General features: G+C 43.1%; 2 protein-coding genes across 4 annotated transcripts in view; one reads left to right on the top strand and one right to left on the bottom strand.

The window, feature by feature from the left end:
• pde8b (phosphodiesterase 8B) overlaps positions 1-3,780 on the top strand; it is a 29,918-nt gene extending 26,138 nt beyond the window's left edge. For all 3 annotated transcript variants that reach the window (XM_028418362.1, XM_028418361.1, XM_028418363.1), the window contains exon 22: positions 908-3,780. In XM_028418362.1, coding sequence (XP_028274163.1) covers positions 908-1,017 — 110 coding nt within the window. In that variant the 3' untranslated portion in view covers positions 1,018-3,780. The remainder of the gene's footprint in view (positions 1-907) is intronic.
• A 2,670-nt stretch (positions 3,781-6,450) lies between these two features.
• wdr41 (WD repeat domain 41) lies at positions 6,451-13,301 on the bottom strand. Its single transcript, XM_028418593.1, has 14 exons — positions 13,283-13,301; positions 12,933-13,026; positions 11,535-11,650; positions 10,703-10,751; positions 10,496-10,624; positions 10,258-10,320; positions 9,854-9,965; positions 9,700-9,762; positions 9,520-9,624; positions 9,268-9,446; positions 9,057-9,178; positions 8,240-8,325; positions 7,143-7,276; positions 6,451-7,059 (listed from the first exon to the last, which is right to left on the bottom strand). The coding sequence occupies exons 2-14, from the start codon at positions 12,978-12,980 to the stop codon at positions 6,919-6,921; spliced, it is 1,347 nt and encodes a 448-aa protein (XP_028274394.1). The 5' UTR covers positions 12,981-13,026; positions 13,283-13,301; the 3' UTR covers positions 6,451-6,918.
• Positions 13,302-16,387: the final 3,086 nt, after the last annotated feature.

The raw sequence follows: 16,387 nt of genomic DNA, 5'->3' as shown, positions 1-16,387 counted from the left end.
GGGGGTGAAGAGTATGGTACTTAAACCAGCTCCCCCCCATTCCCACTGAATCCCCCTCTTAGCACAGTCTCCCCGAGAGGGAAGTTGTTTACTGTCAACACAGCTCTGATGTCACGGAAAGATTCCAAATGCCAGCGGGACGGAGAGGAACTGTGAGGGCGTCGGGGGAGTGGGGACGGGGGGGTGGGAACAGGGTTTTTTTAACGATCAGTGGATTTGTGCAGCCGAGCAGAATTTCACTTAAACACAGAAACACACATGCAGCCGCGTCCAGTCCAGCGGGGGGTCACCGCCGGGTCACAGCAGGGGGTCACCGTTAGTTCCACAGATGCATCGTGGGGTCATCTGTGGAACGGAAACGAGGATATAAACAACAGGTCACACACTGGGAACACACACACACACACACAGCTCTGTACAGTGACTGATGTTATGTACACTCTGCGATGTTGCTCCCACATTAACAGTCTGCTGGGATTAAAAGGTCTCTCTGCCCTCTCTCTCTCACACACACACACACACACACACACACACACACTCTTGCTGAAAAGCTCATGTGGGATAATAACAGGAAGTGAGTGATGGCAGGTGTCGGCAGTGTGTACTTTATGGCTGCTGTTTGTTTATCTCTGGGTTCCAGAAGAGACGTTTTTGTTTTTATAGATGCTTTAAGGAATAAATTCACTTTTCCCCTCTTCACTGGCTCTGAAGTCACACAAAGCTCAGCGAGAAATCTGGGAACATAAGTCACAGATGCATCAAAATTAAAACAGCATTTTATTATATTTGTGAATTTATTCCCATAAATTTGTTTTTTTAAATTATATTTTTGTTATTTTCTTATAAAGTGTGATTTGTTTTTCGTAGTAACTTTGTTTCTCCGTCTCGCCCCTCCTCTCCCTCGCAGCCTTTGCCACCCTTCCCGGACTAATGGAGCACCTGTCGGAGAACTACAAGTACTGGAAGACTTTGGACGAGATGAAGTGCAAGAGCCTGCGTCCTCCTCCTCCTTCCTGACCGAGCCGTCCTCTCCTCCTCCTCCTCCTCCTCCGCCCGCCTCGTCGCTCCGAGCAGGGCAGCGCGGAGGGGGGGTGGCGGCCCTGCAGAGGAACACTGATACAGTCCCTTCAGCTGTGGATGGACGGAGCTCTGCTGCCTTTCAGAGCAGATGTCGCTGCTGAGGCGCTGTTTCCATCTCAGATCACGGCCTCTTGTCTCTGGCTGGAAGTGGTGGGAACAGGTTCTGAAGGTACTCTGCAGCCAGTTTATGGCCCCCATGAAGTATTCCTTTCTATAGCACCTCTATGAGACTGTGTGTGGCCCCCCGTGGCTCACCTGACAATCTGTCCCGTACAGTGTAACACACCAGAAACCTGCACTTTAGCTAATCGAGACTCTTTTTTTTTTTTTTTTTGCTTAATTTGCTTTTCACAGTTAATATTTGCTGAAATATGGATCATGAGCAGTGACGATAGCTGAAAATGAGCGATGTATTCATGCTTTTCAGGGTGCACATCTTCAGACTTCCTTTTCAGATTGCCAACTAGTGAAGGTGCTCAGCTGGATTTATTCTTATTAGCTGTGAAAGAGTCATAGTGACTCACGTCTGGGACCAAACTCCTTAGCAATCCATGTCCCCGCCAGGCCCTGAAAACTGTTAGCCACGATTCTCCAAACGTCCAGCCCCCCCCCCCAGAAGGGCTGTTTATTGATTCCAGAGGTCCTGTAGCTGCAGAGCAGGCTGTGAAATCTCGCGCCTGATAACTTAGGGTCGTAATTTCTTGTGTTTCGTCGTCCTTTGTGCACTGTGAGAGCAGCCGGTGGGGAGGTCTGAGTATCAGTGACACAAGAGAGAAACAGAATTGCACTGTATCAGAGCTGCTTAGGTGTTAAACTCATAGCTTTGCGACACAAACTGTAGAAAACCTGTAAGGTCTGTATAAGTGTGTGCGAGTGTTTGTGGAAGAAAAGGACTCACAGTGGCCTGACAGAGCCGCAGATCCACGTTTAGATCCTGAGCTTGTAAAAAAAAAAAAAACAGCAGCTCATTAATCAGCTCCCACATGGTCGTGGTTTAGCCACAGGGTCAGAACATGGGGTTTGTGTGGGGTGTCTGCCCCCTGGTGGTGATACAGAAGAGCTACACAGTAGAAACTGTGAGGATGATGTGTTCATTCCAGCTTTCAGGGTCACTGTGAGGGGATTATTTCTGTTCCGACTGTTTTCAGGAACCTGTTGCCTCTGAAGGGGGAAAAAAAAAAGCCTGAACCTGAATTTTAATATTTTTAGAAAGACACAAAAAAAAGTCTAAACTCTGAGTGATTTTAGTTGAAAAGCCTTTTCTGCATTTTTTTTACATCAAATCTGTGATTTCTTGTTAAATCTGTTGATATTAGGAGGAAAATCTGGGCACATTTCTGACATATTTTTACAGATAAAAACCATAATTACCTGTTAAAGTCATATTTCTTGTGATGAACTTTAAGAGAAACTCAGAATGTCTCATCCAACACGTCTTAATGACGTGATATTCAGAAAATAAGATCCCCAGATGTTTTCTTTAAACTCAAACGAATGAGTCATAATTAGAAAGTTAAAAATAAAATCATGATTATAACTTTAAACTTCAGAGATTTCAGTCAGGAAGTGGTTAAAAGTACAGATTTCCAGTTCATTACACAAAGCCTCCCTGTTAGTGAAGCAGGAGGACACGTAGCTCTGAAGACGCACCTTTCAGTGTGAACCAAAGGCACAGAGCGCTCTTTACAGGTGCCTTATTGTTTGGTCATCTTTACAGGAGCAGAAGTATGTTTGTTGGTATCAGTCCTCCTCCTATACAGACGACAACAGCAGGAAAGCCATACGTGTTTTTAGATATTTTTATGAAGTCTGGTTTCGGTCTGATGATGGTTCTGTCGTGAAGGTCCTGACGTTTTAACGTGTGTTTTGTACAAATAATGAGATTTTTAACGAAAAACTGAATCAGGTGCAGTTGGATCAAACGTGTTTTCCAGAGAACGCCGTGATGTGGTCATTGTACGGACGACCGAGGTCTCTGTATCTCGTCACAGCTTCATGTTTAGGTCTGCAATACACTGTAATCTACCTGCTGTCCTTGTAAATACTCTGCCAACATCCTTTACGTTTTGTTGCTTTGCATTTTCCACGTTTTGCTTTGGATGTTAAATGTTGCTTCCAGTTATTCTTATATTGTTTTTTTTTTACAGTGACTTGAAATGTGGCTCCACCTCTGAATGTTTCACAGCTGCTATCACCGATCATCAGAAGATATTTTTGCTATAGTCTATAATATGAGATTTGTATTCAGATTACCATGCCTTCTCCTTCTCTGTGAGCTTTGATGAGTGGAACAGGAGGATTGTAGGTGACAGCCAGTCGCTTTGAGTCTGCTTGTTATGTGATGAGAAGCCTTCATCACTTTCATCTGTGACACACCGAGTCTGCCAGACTGTGCCAACTCTGTGTTTGTATCATTTATGAGCTGAATCATTAGAGGCGAGCGTTACATGCTGTAAGAAGTATTTTATTTCGGGTTTTTTTTAAAAAAAAAAAGAATGATCATTACTGGCCATGAAGAGTTTACTGCCTCGAGTAGTGTTGAACAAAAGCTTTACATCAGAGTCACAGAAAAAAAGAAAAATCTCCCATGTTTGTTTAAAAAAAGAAGTATTTTGCTGTTTTGCGTCTTATTTTGATGTTTTCTGTCAAACACAAAATGTATTAATGTGAGAAAAGATTAAAGCATTCTTTAAATTTGAAGGATAGTTCATCAACGAGTTACAATTACTAGTAGCTTTTGTGTAGAAGTAACGCTACATTGGTAAACGTTACTTTTTCCTTTATTTACTATTTATTCCATGTTTTTGAGATTTGCAGCCGGTGGATCTACTACATGACTGTTTCACCAATCAGACGTAGCCATCATAATCACATGACTCCGCTTCACCAATCAGACGTAGCATGCAGCCACATGCCTCCGCTTCACCAATCAGACGGAGCCATCATAATCACATGACTCCGCTTCACCAATCAGACGTAGCATGTAGTCACATGACCACGCACTCAAACTGTGCCCGTAGTAGACAGACAGAGATTGTGTTTTGTCTTTAACGCTAAAACTGAATAAACACCGAGCACCAGGGCCGGGGTGGGTCGTCGGGAGAGTCGGGAGGACTCCCGGTGGGCCGCCTGAGTCATGCGGCGGCCGGCGACGACGACGAATATTAGTAATACGAATGTTACAAAAGTCGAGACGACGGAGAAGCGGGTGAAAACGGACCGGAAGAGACCAGGTGGAGCTGGAAAACCAGGTGACAGTGCTGCTGCGTTGATTGAGGATGCTGCCAAATGTGCAAAGCTCAGCGACATGTGTTCAAGAAGACAGAAGAGGCAAATGGTAAGAGACATATATCACTGGCCTAATGGACAATTTAACTAAAACTAGCATTAATACATTGAGCTACACACATGTCACTTTGAACGTTGTGCTGTTACCACAATTAGTAACTAACTAAACTAAACAACAGGCTTTAAAAAATAAATATGAATGCATTGTATACATAGGCAATGGCTATTAAAATGAATTTACATAGTATATAACCCTTGTGCATTGTTCGCAAACTACCCTTTCGTGTTGTTCGGGACAAAAACGTCCCCTAACTTTAACGGTTTTAAAAATATATCAGATAAATATTTTTTTTAATTTTTTTTTGCATAGACCTTTTAATTAACTTCAGTTCTAATCAAAAGTAGTGAAAAAATCATTTTCCCCCAGGATTTTAACCCTTTAATCATCAAATTTTTCAAGGGGTGGTGCAAATAAATTGGAAAAAAAACACACAAAATGGCTCATTTTTAATAGTAAAGGTGAATGTGGACTGGATTTTTTTAACCTTTATTACAGTCTTGGTCATGTCAAACATCAGTAAAAAAATTGACTTTATTGCATTATTAGTTTTTGCACAGCACTGGATTTTTTCTCCCATTTTTGTCCCATAGACTTCCATTATAACCACATTTTTTGACTGCACAGCCACGGCACTGCATAATCATGCATTCTATTTGTGATTTTACAGTTAACAACTTAATGACCCTATTAAAATCCTGGGGGAAAATGATTTTTTTCACTACTGTTGATTAGAACTGAAGTTAATTAAAAGGTCTATGCAAAAAAATTTCAAAAAAATATTTATCTGATATATTTTTAAAACCGTTAAAGTTAGGGGACGTTTTTGTCCCGAACAACACATAAGGGGGTAAAATTTGCCCACAGTGTACTGTTGACCTATGAAAAATTTTAAAATCATATTAACAAAATTTATGTAAAATTAAGCTTGTTGAGGAAAAATGATTCAATTTGCTCACATATTGACAAAGTTATGGCCAAAATAAACAGAAAAATTACTCTCAGAGGACAAAAATGTCCCGAACAGTGCATAAGGGATAATATACTTAAAAAGTGTAATCCAAATAATTTAATATATAATAATAATTGAATGATTTAATGTATAATAAGTGTGCTGTCAAATAATCCCTTTATGGCTTTTTGTAGCATCTGAGGAGCAAACAAGACAAGAAACCAACAGGCACAGCTGATGGAGTGCTGGTGAGTAAAAAAGTTTGTTTTTCAGGACTACTTAAAGTTCGTTGTGTTGAATACATTAACATAACAAAGATGCTGTTTGTGTCCTGGCATTAGTATTTCCAGCTACATATTATTTCATAGGTGAAGCAGATGCTGAGAGAAGGGAAAGAGTGACAGTGAGTCTGCAGTAGACCAGGGTAAAAAAAAAAAAAAGAGGCCAGAGACTGAACATTTAGATTTTTTCTGTCCATCCACCATGACCCAAGACCTAGAAATGTTTTTTAATTACCACCCTCGGCAGCCAATTAAACAGCCCCTGCAATGTTTAGTTATAATGATTTATTTGTTATTAGTTGAACCTCATTTTTCACCATATGAAAAATTAGGTAAACATGTAGCAGGTAATATAAACGTTTTATTACAGTACAGAAAATATTCAGAATTATAATTATTTGTTATTATTTGTTATTTATGAATATTGTCCGTACTGTAATAAAACATTTATATTACATGCTACATTTTTGCCTAATGTTTGCATGTGGTGAATAATGGGCTGGTCTTGGCCATTAAACTGAAAAGTTGTCCCTCTCCCATGAACATCTACTGCAGGACTGTAGAGACATGTGAAGTAATATTGGCACTAAACTCCCATAGACTCTCATTGAAAATTAGCATTAAAAAAAATATATCTATAAATAATCCTTTAAGGCGGCAGCAGATATTCCACTGGATTATTGTTAAAGAAGGTCTTTTTAAAAAAAAAAAAGAAATCGCTACAAATAATCCTTCAAAGCTGCAGCAGATATTTCACTATCAAGAAGTGACTAAATCCACCATCCACAGTGTCAGGTTAAATAAATATTAGTTTATTTGTTTAGATCACAGACAGAAGTGAAAACGACGACATCAGTGCATCCGTTACATTCATAAATCACAGAAAGCATTAACTTTTGGACGGAGCCAGAGGAGCGGGTCTCATTGAGTGTCTTCATGCTAAGCTAAGCTTAACTGGCTGCTGGCTGTATTGAACAGAAATGAGACATTACACCAGTGCAAATAAAAACATGCACAAGCAGAGTAACCATCCTCTCACAGCACAACAGGAGCACAGAGTCTTTGGTTAAAAACATCAGGAAGTCTTTACATCACCTTGGCAACAAAGACAGATCAGTTAAATGTGTTTTTGAAATACTTGAAGGCAAACAATAACCATTGATGTAAACAATCATCACACAACTATACAACTGATTCAAACATCCAGCATTACCCTCCCATCTCTCTTTTGTTTAAGGCAGTGCATTATGGGTGAAAGGTCAAAGTCCTCCCCTCTCCTCCAGCTTCTGGAAAAGAGCCAGGCTGCGGAGATGAGACTGTCGCTCTCCGTTCTTCCAGAGAATCAGCAGGTGGTCCGCCGAGCACGTCACTAAAGCGATCTCCCTGAAGCTCACAAACATCTGAGGCAGAGGTCCGAGAAGAGAGTCGTCAACGGAGATAAGTATTATGAAAAAAGAAGACTCTGGATGCATTGGAAGCGTACCTGGACAGCTCCGGAGTGTCCAATCAGGTCTCCTGTCAGCTCCAGCATCCTGAGGTTGGGGACTTCCAGAACCTTCTTTGATGGAGGGCCGGACTGTTTGTTTGAGCGGCTAAACGTCCACATGCCAAAGAAACCTGGTAAGAAAGTTAAATGAACATCTGCTGCAGGACTGTGGGTGAATGTGAAGTAATATTGGCACTAAACTCCCATAGACTCTCATTGAAAATAGGATTTTAAAACAAAAAAATCACTATTAATAATCCTTCGAAGCTGTAGCAGATATTCCACTGGATTATTGTTAAAGAAGGTCTTCTTTATCTCCACAGTGAGTTTCATGAACATCTGCTGCAGGATTGTGGAGAACTGTAAAGAAACATTGGCACTAAACTCCCATAGACTGCCATTGAAAATTAGCATTTAAAAAAAATATATCTATAAATAATCCTTAAAGGCGGCAGCAGATATTCCACTGGATTATCGTTAAAGAAGGTCTTCTCTGTCTCCACAGTGAGTTTCATGAACATCTGCTGCAGGACTGTGGAAAACTGTAAAGAAACATTGGCACTAAACTCCCATAGACTACTGTTGAAAAATAACATTTTTTTAAAAATCACTATAAATAATCCCTACAAATATTTAATCAAATGAATGCACATTTTCTCAATAGAGAACAAAAAAATTAATTAGCAATCCTAACTATAATAACATATAGTCCAATTTTTAGTTGACATTTGATCGTACTTTTGCAGGTGACTGACTGAGTCTGTAACTTAACTGTTCTTCTTCAGCCACAGCACTACACTGACTGCAGACAGATACACCATCAAAGACAGCATGACAACACACACACACACACACACACACACACACACACACTAAAGAGCAGAGGCTGTCTGAGTGCTACTTCTGTCCTCTTTCCTTTGATAAACTGTACACACAGTACAACATCTGTGCTGCATTACTGCCCCTCTCACACACACACACAATTGCAGGCAATCTTCCTCTGACTTTGAACTTTATGTTTGTGATTACTAGTCTGTGTCCACATTCACAGGACATTTCCTATGTTTACATGTTGTGTACTCTGTGTGTCTCACCTGCAGAGGCTGGTTCAGCAGGTAAAGGCAGGTCCTGGATCTCCCACATCCTGACGCTGCCGTCTTCAGAGCAGGACATCAGCTCGCTGACACAGAGACAGACAGACAAAGCTTTGTGAGGACGGACACACAAGTCTCTGTGTGTTGCATTGAAGACTTTTTTTATAGTCATCAAAGACTCACACATCTGAAAAACGTCACTTAAAAAGTTTGTTTTTGCACCTTTTCTTGATGGCACACTTGTTGTTGTTTAAGCCATAAACACATGTTGTGCTGCTCAAGTATCTGTTCATTAGGACAATTTAATTATAAGAAAATACATAAAGAGTTTCAGTGAAGGAGGGGAAACATGGACAGTGGCGCACTCATGTGGATGAAAGATGTATTGCATCCTGATCAGTGCTGCCTTGTATGAGGCCTGGGGGCTCAGTTTGGCCAAACCTCCCTGTTTTCAGGCCCATAGTGGCCTAAAATTGAACAAAAATCAGATTTTTTTACATGTAATTAAAGCTAACAGTGTTTAAAGAAATGCATTGATCTGTCAGTCTTTAATTTAATTCCTGTTTTGTTTTACCAGTGGGTCAGGATTACAATTAAAAGGTAACTTTTTGACTTTTGCCATTTATTCTTGTACATTAGTGTATTATTCATGGTTTTGTACTCTGAACACATATTCTAATAAAAAAATAAAAGGACTCACTGTGCTGTGTATGCATCTCCCAAACCACACATGGCCCCAGGCTTCATAATGCATCCACAGAGAACCCCCCCACACCTGCTCCCAGAGTAATACCTGCCATATAAAATGGGGTCCTACCTGTCAGACAGCAGCATGGTGTGGAGCACGTTGGAGTCATGTGCCACCTTCCTGTAGGCCATCACTGATTTGGTCAGAACACTGTACACATAGAGGCCGCTGCCCACAGCTGCCAGGATCAGCTGCAATCACACACACACACACACAGCCAGGTCAGAATAAAACGACCTCTGACCGTCCCGAGGACACGCAGCTGGCTCTGTGTCCTCACCTGTCCGTTGGTGGACAGATGCTGGATGGACATCTCGCTGGGTTTGGGGGCAGCCATGCGGATTTCGGTGCTGGGCTGTGGCTCCTCCCACAGGATGTGCTCGTAGGCCAGGATGTTCCAATCGATGGCGTCCCAGAGGATCAGCTCGCCGGCGTGGGAGCCGCTGGCGAAGAGTCCGTCTGTGGAAACAGGAAGTGTGACTCACACATTAAAAAGCAGCATCGTAACCTCTGATGTTCACTCAAGACAGACCGGTGACATTTATAAGAGCTCGAATCTGATCATTGTGGTCTGACAGGCAGCGGATCTCAGCCAGAGACACCGAAGAGTCCGTGGAGACGCTCAGTCTGTAGATCACTGCGAAGACAAAGAAACACAATCAGTTTGTGTTTCGACATTTAGTCCTGCGACACAATCAAGAGCTGTTCTCACTGATCTGTCTGTCCATAGCAGCTGCGATGCAGTTCTTAGGCAGCTCTATCAGCGCAGTGACGCCTGCAAACCACAGAAACCTCCATCAGGTTACAAACAGCAGAGTGAGTGTGTGTGTGTGTGTGTGTGTGTGAGCAGCAGGCGGAGGCCTCACCGGTGTCGCTGTGGTTCTGTCGGTGACACTGCAGCTGGAAGTCTTTGTTCCACACACACAGGTCCTCTCCACCAGAGAGCCACAACCCGAGCCGCTCCAGCACCAGCAAACACTGACACACAAACGTCACATCACTATTTTATATATTATTATTATATATTATACAGGATTATGACGTGGTCTCCTATACTGGAATTAACAATTACAAAATGGGTAAATACATCTGTGGATGTGACTCGGCTCCATCTTTTGTGCCGTTATTTAATGACAGGAGTTGACTAAAAAAAAAAGGGAATTTTTTCTGTAGAGTAAAAAGTTGTCATGATTTCTTTCCAATGTTTACTGAAAGCCAGTCAGGATCTGGATCTGATTTAGAGGATGGTTTAACACAGACGCTCCGTTACCTTTACAGAAGACTGCAGGTCTGAGATGGTCTGGACTCTGTTGCCTGTATCCGGATCCCACAGCTGACACACACACGTAAGATTAAGGAAGAACAGTCTGAACATTTACATGATGGGTGCTTTGCTGTGTGTGTGTGTCTGTGTGTGTGTCTCTGTGTGTCTGTGTGTCTCTGTGTGTTTGTGTGTCTGTGTGTCTCTGTGTGTGTCTGTGTGTGTCTCTGTGTGTGTCTGAGGATACGCTGAGGCTCCGGTCGGACGAGGCGGTGATGAGCGAGGTGTGCGATGTGACCTCATTATTGCAGGTGAAGGTGGTGATGGCTGTGATTTGCTGGGAATGGCCCCTCAGCTCCTGCAGCCTCTCACCAGTCTGCACAAAAACAAACGCACAATGAATCCCACTGTGTTGCGTGGAAAGAAACACAGATAGAAGCTTTCGGTGCTTTACCTCCACATTCCACACCAAAACCAGGCCGTCGTCGCCCGCTGAGGCACATCTGGGAAGCACAAGGAGAAAGTCGTCTGTTGGAAGTAGCTGCATACGTGACAAGAATCCCTTCAGCTAGTCAAACACACCCAGACCGTCTCTGTTCATGTGAGGAATCATTTCCTGCACACCAGAGAAATCTTAACAAACGTCTGTCCCGGAGCTTATCGCCTTAACTTGCCCTCTGACCCCTGACCGTCCCAAAAATCAACAGACAGGATGGAACAGAGAGATAAAATGAGAAGGGAGGAACTGTCGCGGATACATTTTCAGACTTCAAAAGCAATCTGGAGAGAATTTTCTGGCCTTTGCCCCCGACTGTGGACCTGTGAGCGGAGAGGACGAGACCCAGAGGAGGGGGTTATTACAGGAGGAGACCAGGCGTAAAGCCACCCTCCTCCTCCTCCTCCTGCTGACACACACACACACACACACACTTAGCTTTGTTATAAATCCCAATCTGACCACTTATGCAGACCCACTCTACCATGCCAGTGTGTAGTATGTTTCCACGATGCAGAGAGGAGAGCAGGTGCTTTATGTGTGTGTGTGTGTGTGTGTGTGTGTGTGTGTGTGTGTGTGTGTGTGTGGACAGCATTAAAGGGCTTTGGTTATACTGTACCGCACATACACACAATCACACTGTGGTGATGATTGGGCTCTTGTCATGCTCTGTAAGTTTGCTGTAGGTGAGGATCTCCTGTCAATCACAGAGGGATAGAGGCCAGCCAAGGGTAGAGAGGAGAGAGGTTAGAGAGAGACAGGGGGGAGGAGGAGGTGATGGTCTGCTTACCTGAAGTCATCAATCTGCACCAGAAATCGAACAATGTCAAAATGTCCTTTCAGCACCTGCAGCTCAGTGAAGCAGTTTTTGGGCTGTTCCTCTCCGATGCACAACACGGGGCTTTTCTGCAGACACAAGAGGGAAAGAGGTGAGGCGAACAGAGCGCTGTTCACACACCGACTGCACTTCACAGAGGAGCGCTCTGCTCCGCAGACAGGCCGGGTCCTTCTCACCCAGTTTGGTGGAGGACTGACGGAGATTTAATGTTTATCTGTTCAAAAGGACGATTAGTAACGATGAGGTAAAGCTTTGCACGAACAACAACACACAACCCAACATGGCCGTCACCTCAGGATCAACACTATAATTCCACATATGTAAATTATGGTAGAACTCTGATGGGATTAACAAACGTGTTGTCTCTGCTCAGTGACCCATCACACGTTTAAGATCTCGAAGATGACAGTTCAACAAAGAGACACTTCCACCTCTAACCTCCTCATACTTGAATAAAACTGTAAGATACCAACACACTGAGATGTGTGTATCATGTAACATCATGGCCACAATGCCAAAATTGCACATATTTGTTTTTGCATGTACAATCTGTAAACATATTTGCACACTCTAAACGTCCTACCCCTGACAATAATACATAAACAATGCACCTTAAACACTGGTAACACTTTACCCTCTGTACACAGAACTGCACATTATGCTTATTCTTATTTTTACTTGTGTCTAAAATAAGTCTATTGTCTTTTATCTTAGTTTTTATATAAAGTCACGTGAAGGGAACTCGCAAAGTAAGAATTTCATTGCTCAGTGTAACTGTAAAGTGCTGTGTTGACAATAAACTTCTTGAATCTTGAGAGATAAACTGAGTCCATTCCTCTTTTTCCCAGACCCATTGTCAGGGTTTTTCAGCACCTTACAGCTGTGATCATTTCTCAACATCCAGCCAATGCTGATTAAAACAGAGAATATTTAGCTTGTCAGCAGGTGCAGCCGTGTCCAACCTACTGTGTTTTTCACACATAAACAGAAACACACACACACAGACATAAGCAAAGCCCAGTCTGAGCAGTCTACATGTTGTTATTACTTCAACATTATTACTCCATGAACTTTAGAAACCATTATCTATCACTGTGAATCAGCTCAACATCTATATCAAAGTTTAAAGTGCTTCTTTCAGGCACAGAGTTTAGTTCTTTCCACTGAAAATCAAACCAAAGGACACAACAACAACAACAAACATATTTTATAAGATTTAAGGCTCTATAAGTGTGTGTAGTCTCACACCGAGGTGCCATGAATGCAGCATGTATCACAGTGTTGGGTTAACCAGTCACACTCCACACAGCACAAACATCAGCTAGCTTAGCTTAGCTTAGCTTAACTTACCTCCACAGAGCTCTGAGCTTCACGACCACCGAGAATCCACCGAAGCATTTTAGCGTCTGACTTTATCCGAAGAGGCCAAATAAAGCCAGTTTAGCTGAACATGAGCCGAAACACGAGCAGCGTTAGCGCATCTGTTAGCAACAAACAAGCTAACTAGCTTAACAGACGCTGTTTATCTTACGGGTTATTAGCATAACACAGAAAAACGCGTTACGCTGTCTTTTAGGGGAGATTCAAACCTGAAACAATTCGGTTATTGGGTCTGTTAATGTCAACAAAACCGACAAATGTAAGGTTAATGTTATAGCATTTAAGCCACATGTTGTGAAATAATCAGAACCACAACTAACCACTCATATGACTGAAAGTACGGAAGCTCTTCATGGACAAAATTCACTGAGGACACAGGCGCGATTCTAGGAGCATTTAGCATTAGCTCAAACAACAACAGCCTCTTTCTTTCCAGTTCAGAAATAATAATATGTTTGATGACGTGTTACAACGTCAAAAAACGCCAGCTAAAGCTAACTTAGCTAACTCCTTCTCAACAATATTAAAAGTCATATGAAAAAGAAGAATATTACCTGCACACTGTCAGCTCAGTGTGTACACATTTCTTATTTTAAGCAGTAGAGGAGAAAAGTATTTCCCCATTGTGGGACTAATAAAGGTATTCTTAATCTTAAAAACTTTGAGCAGAGTGAAGCATCATGGAGTCATTCAGCCTTCCACAGCTAGATGGCAGTGTGTCACAGTCACAGCAGGTCAGGGGCAGGTTCATGCCTCTGTATTAACCAGAGAATCTATTACATGTGTTTCCTTCTGTATTTATAAGAATGATGTATAATTCTTCAGAGGTGAGATCAAATAATTGGGTTGAGTCTGTCGTCTGAGTTCAGCCCTCTCTGTCTCTGCCTCTCTGTTCCTCCTGACATGAACTCCATCCAAACCTTCTTCCTCTGCTCTCCATCCTCCTCCTCCTCCTCTCGGTGTATCCCCCTGCACACACACACACACACACACAGATTCAGTCACACACACAGATTCAGTCACACATCAGCCTCGCTGTGTCTGCTCCTGCTCCCCCGATTGAGACGACATGCGGTGTAGGGCCTGTGACCTTCATGGTGGCTCAGATCTGCGGCTGGCACTGATTTCTGATTTAGTGTCGATCCGCCGCGCTTGTCAGGGGCTGCGAGGTGCTTTCCATGCGGTAATAGAAAAGCTCAAGGGCAGCCCGGGAAAAGGAGGAGGCTCAGGGAGAGGGATTGGTGGAGGTGGAGTAAATGGGTTTTAGATATGAGAATGGGCCAGGCTCTGTTTGTTTTACTACAGTATCTGTCAGACTCCTGAACGGATGGGTCAAACCCAGCAGGAGGGTCCAGAGGAGAGCTCTGAGTTCATTATGTATATGATTACGTGAAAGATGGAGGGACAGTGATCCAACATGGCCTTAAAGGATGGCCACAGCAATGTGTGGCGCTAAATGCTACTGATAGCAATCAGGGACATCATGCATGATTCACCAGTGAAATAATGGTTAAGAACTAATCCATCACCTTTGTTGTCATTTCCATTTCTAGTCAGCAGGTGGCGGTAATTCACATCAGCTCTGGATCAGCCTCAAATCGAACGTATTTTCTGCACATTTCGACAACTTGTAGCACTCTGCACACCGGGATGGTGCACAGATCAGTCCAAAAAAAAGCACACAAAAAAAAAAGTTGGAGCCTTCTCGATGTCAGTCACCGCCATCTTGGGTTGCTTAGCGTTAGCGTTGAAGGACCATCAACCAATTTTTAAAGTGATTATTTTCTTCAACATGTCCTCACAATAAAACAAACAAACAAAAAACGCGACATTTGGTGGATAACGGTTATGCTAACAGAACAAACACTGTCTGACGTCATCTGAACGTGGCACCAAAGCCGTAAAAGTCTGATCGCGGAGGTGGGAGGAGGTGACGTTTCATTCTGTGAGGGGTATACACGGTTTGTTTGGAGGAGAGAAAGGTGTGGAAAGAGTGTGGAGTGGAATCAGGCCTGCTGAGTGCAGTGACCTCAGTGTGGTGCAGACGAGGTGTCAAATATGACCGATGGCAGGAATCAGCTGAGAGGTGAAGTCATGATGCGATGGCCGCCGAAACACTCACAGCACTAAAGACCAAGAAAAGTCCAGAGCCTGCTGGCCAGGGCGCCTCGGCTGTGGCTCCTGATCTCCTGATCTCATCCCCCTGCGAGGAAAACAAATGGTTATGATGATGGAAAAGGAATTAAACTGTCATTTAACAACGGGGCCAACAACAGCATTCCATAACGGGCTGAGAGAGACTCATTCCTGACCAACACACCTCCCTGTCCCTCTTCATCAGGCTGCCACTGTGTCCTGCTTTACCTGCTGGGGCCTCCGCTCGGACCGCAACACACAGGTCAGCACCTTTACAGCCGTGCACAGAATCCCGGCACCGCTGTGACTCCATTCACTGAGGCAGCAATGCAAATATACAAATGAATTTATCAGCTACATGCTACATAACCTACAGCTAGCTGGCTAATCTAGCTTGTTTGGTCATGAAAGCTAGCTTAGCATATGTAGGGTAGCTCAGCAAACTGCAGCTACAACAACATGCTTTGACAGTACAAAGCTAATAAAGGTTAGCTACAGTTAGCTGTAGCTAGCATCGAATTATAATCAAATCAGGCTAGCTTGCATTAGCTGCTACTAGCTTGCGTCTTTATTAGCTAATACTACAGTTGGTAAACAATGCCAGGACAGTGTGGTGTAGCTAACCTACAGCTAGTTGGCTAATTTTGGTTTGTTTGGTCATTAGCAAATGAAATTAGCAAAACACTATTTGAGAGAAAATGATAGTTAGCCTAGCATAGTTGGGATAGCTTAACACCTCAACACAACAGCTGTGTGATCCATGACACAAACTCATGTAAGGAGTGGATTTTATCTAACGATAAATGTTTCTACAGCACAAGGCTAGTTAGCGTTAGCAGCACAACATCGATGTTGTCGGCCTGTCAGGCCTTCTGAATCCTCCAGGTGGCCTCACATCCACGTTATGAATCCAAATTCATGGGAACTTTAATTTCCTTTGACGGGCCTCGGAGTCTCGGCGTGTCCTGCTGATTGTTATTCCAGATGGCGACGAGAACATTCCATCTGAAGGTTTTATTAATTTTGGTTAAAACGGAGAGGTTCGCCGCCGCCGCCGCCACCGCCGCCTCCTCGCTGACTGACACCTCGCTGCTCCCTCCATTTGTCATTGTTTGAAAAGGTCTTAATTGTATTACATGCAAATGAAGAGATTTGATTTTTGCCCATTATCTATTCATAAGAGAAAATGAACAGAACATTAGTGGGTCACCAAATGAGGGAGGGAGGGAGGGAGAGAGGGAGACAGTGATAATCAGTTAGACAGAGAGGAAGATGATACAGAGTGAGAG

Source organism: Parambassis ranga, chromosome 12 (genome assembly GCF_900634625.1).
Source record: "Parambassis ranga chromosome 12, fParRan2.1, whole genome shotgun sequence".
In the NCBI taxonomy this organism is placed as follows: domain Eukaryota; kingdom Metazoa; phylum Chordata; class Actinopteri; family Ambassidae; genus Parambassis; species Parambassis ranga.
Note: the sequence above shows the minus strand (reverse complement) of the source record. Positions and strands in the feature narration are given on the sequence as shown.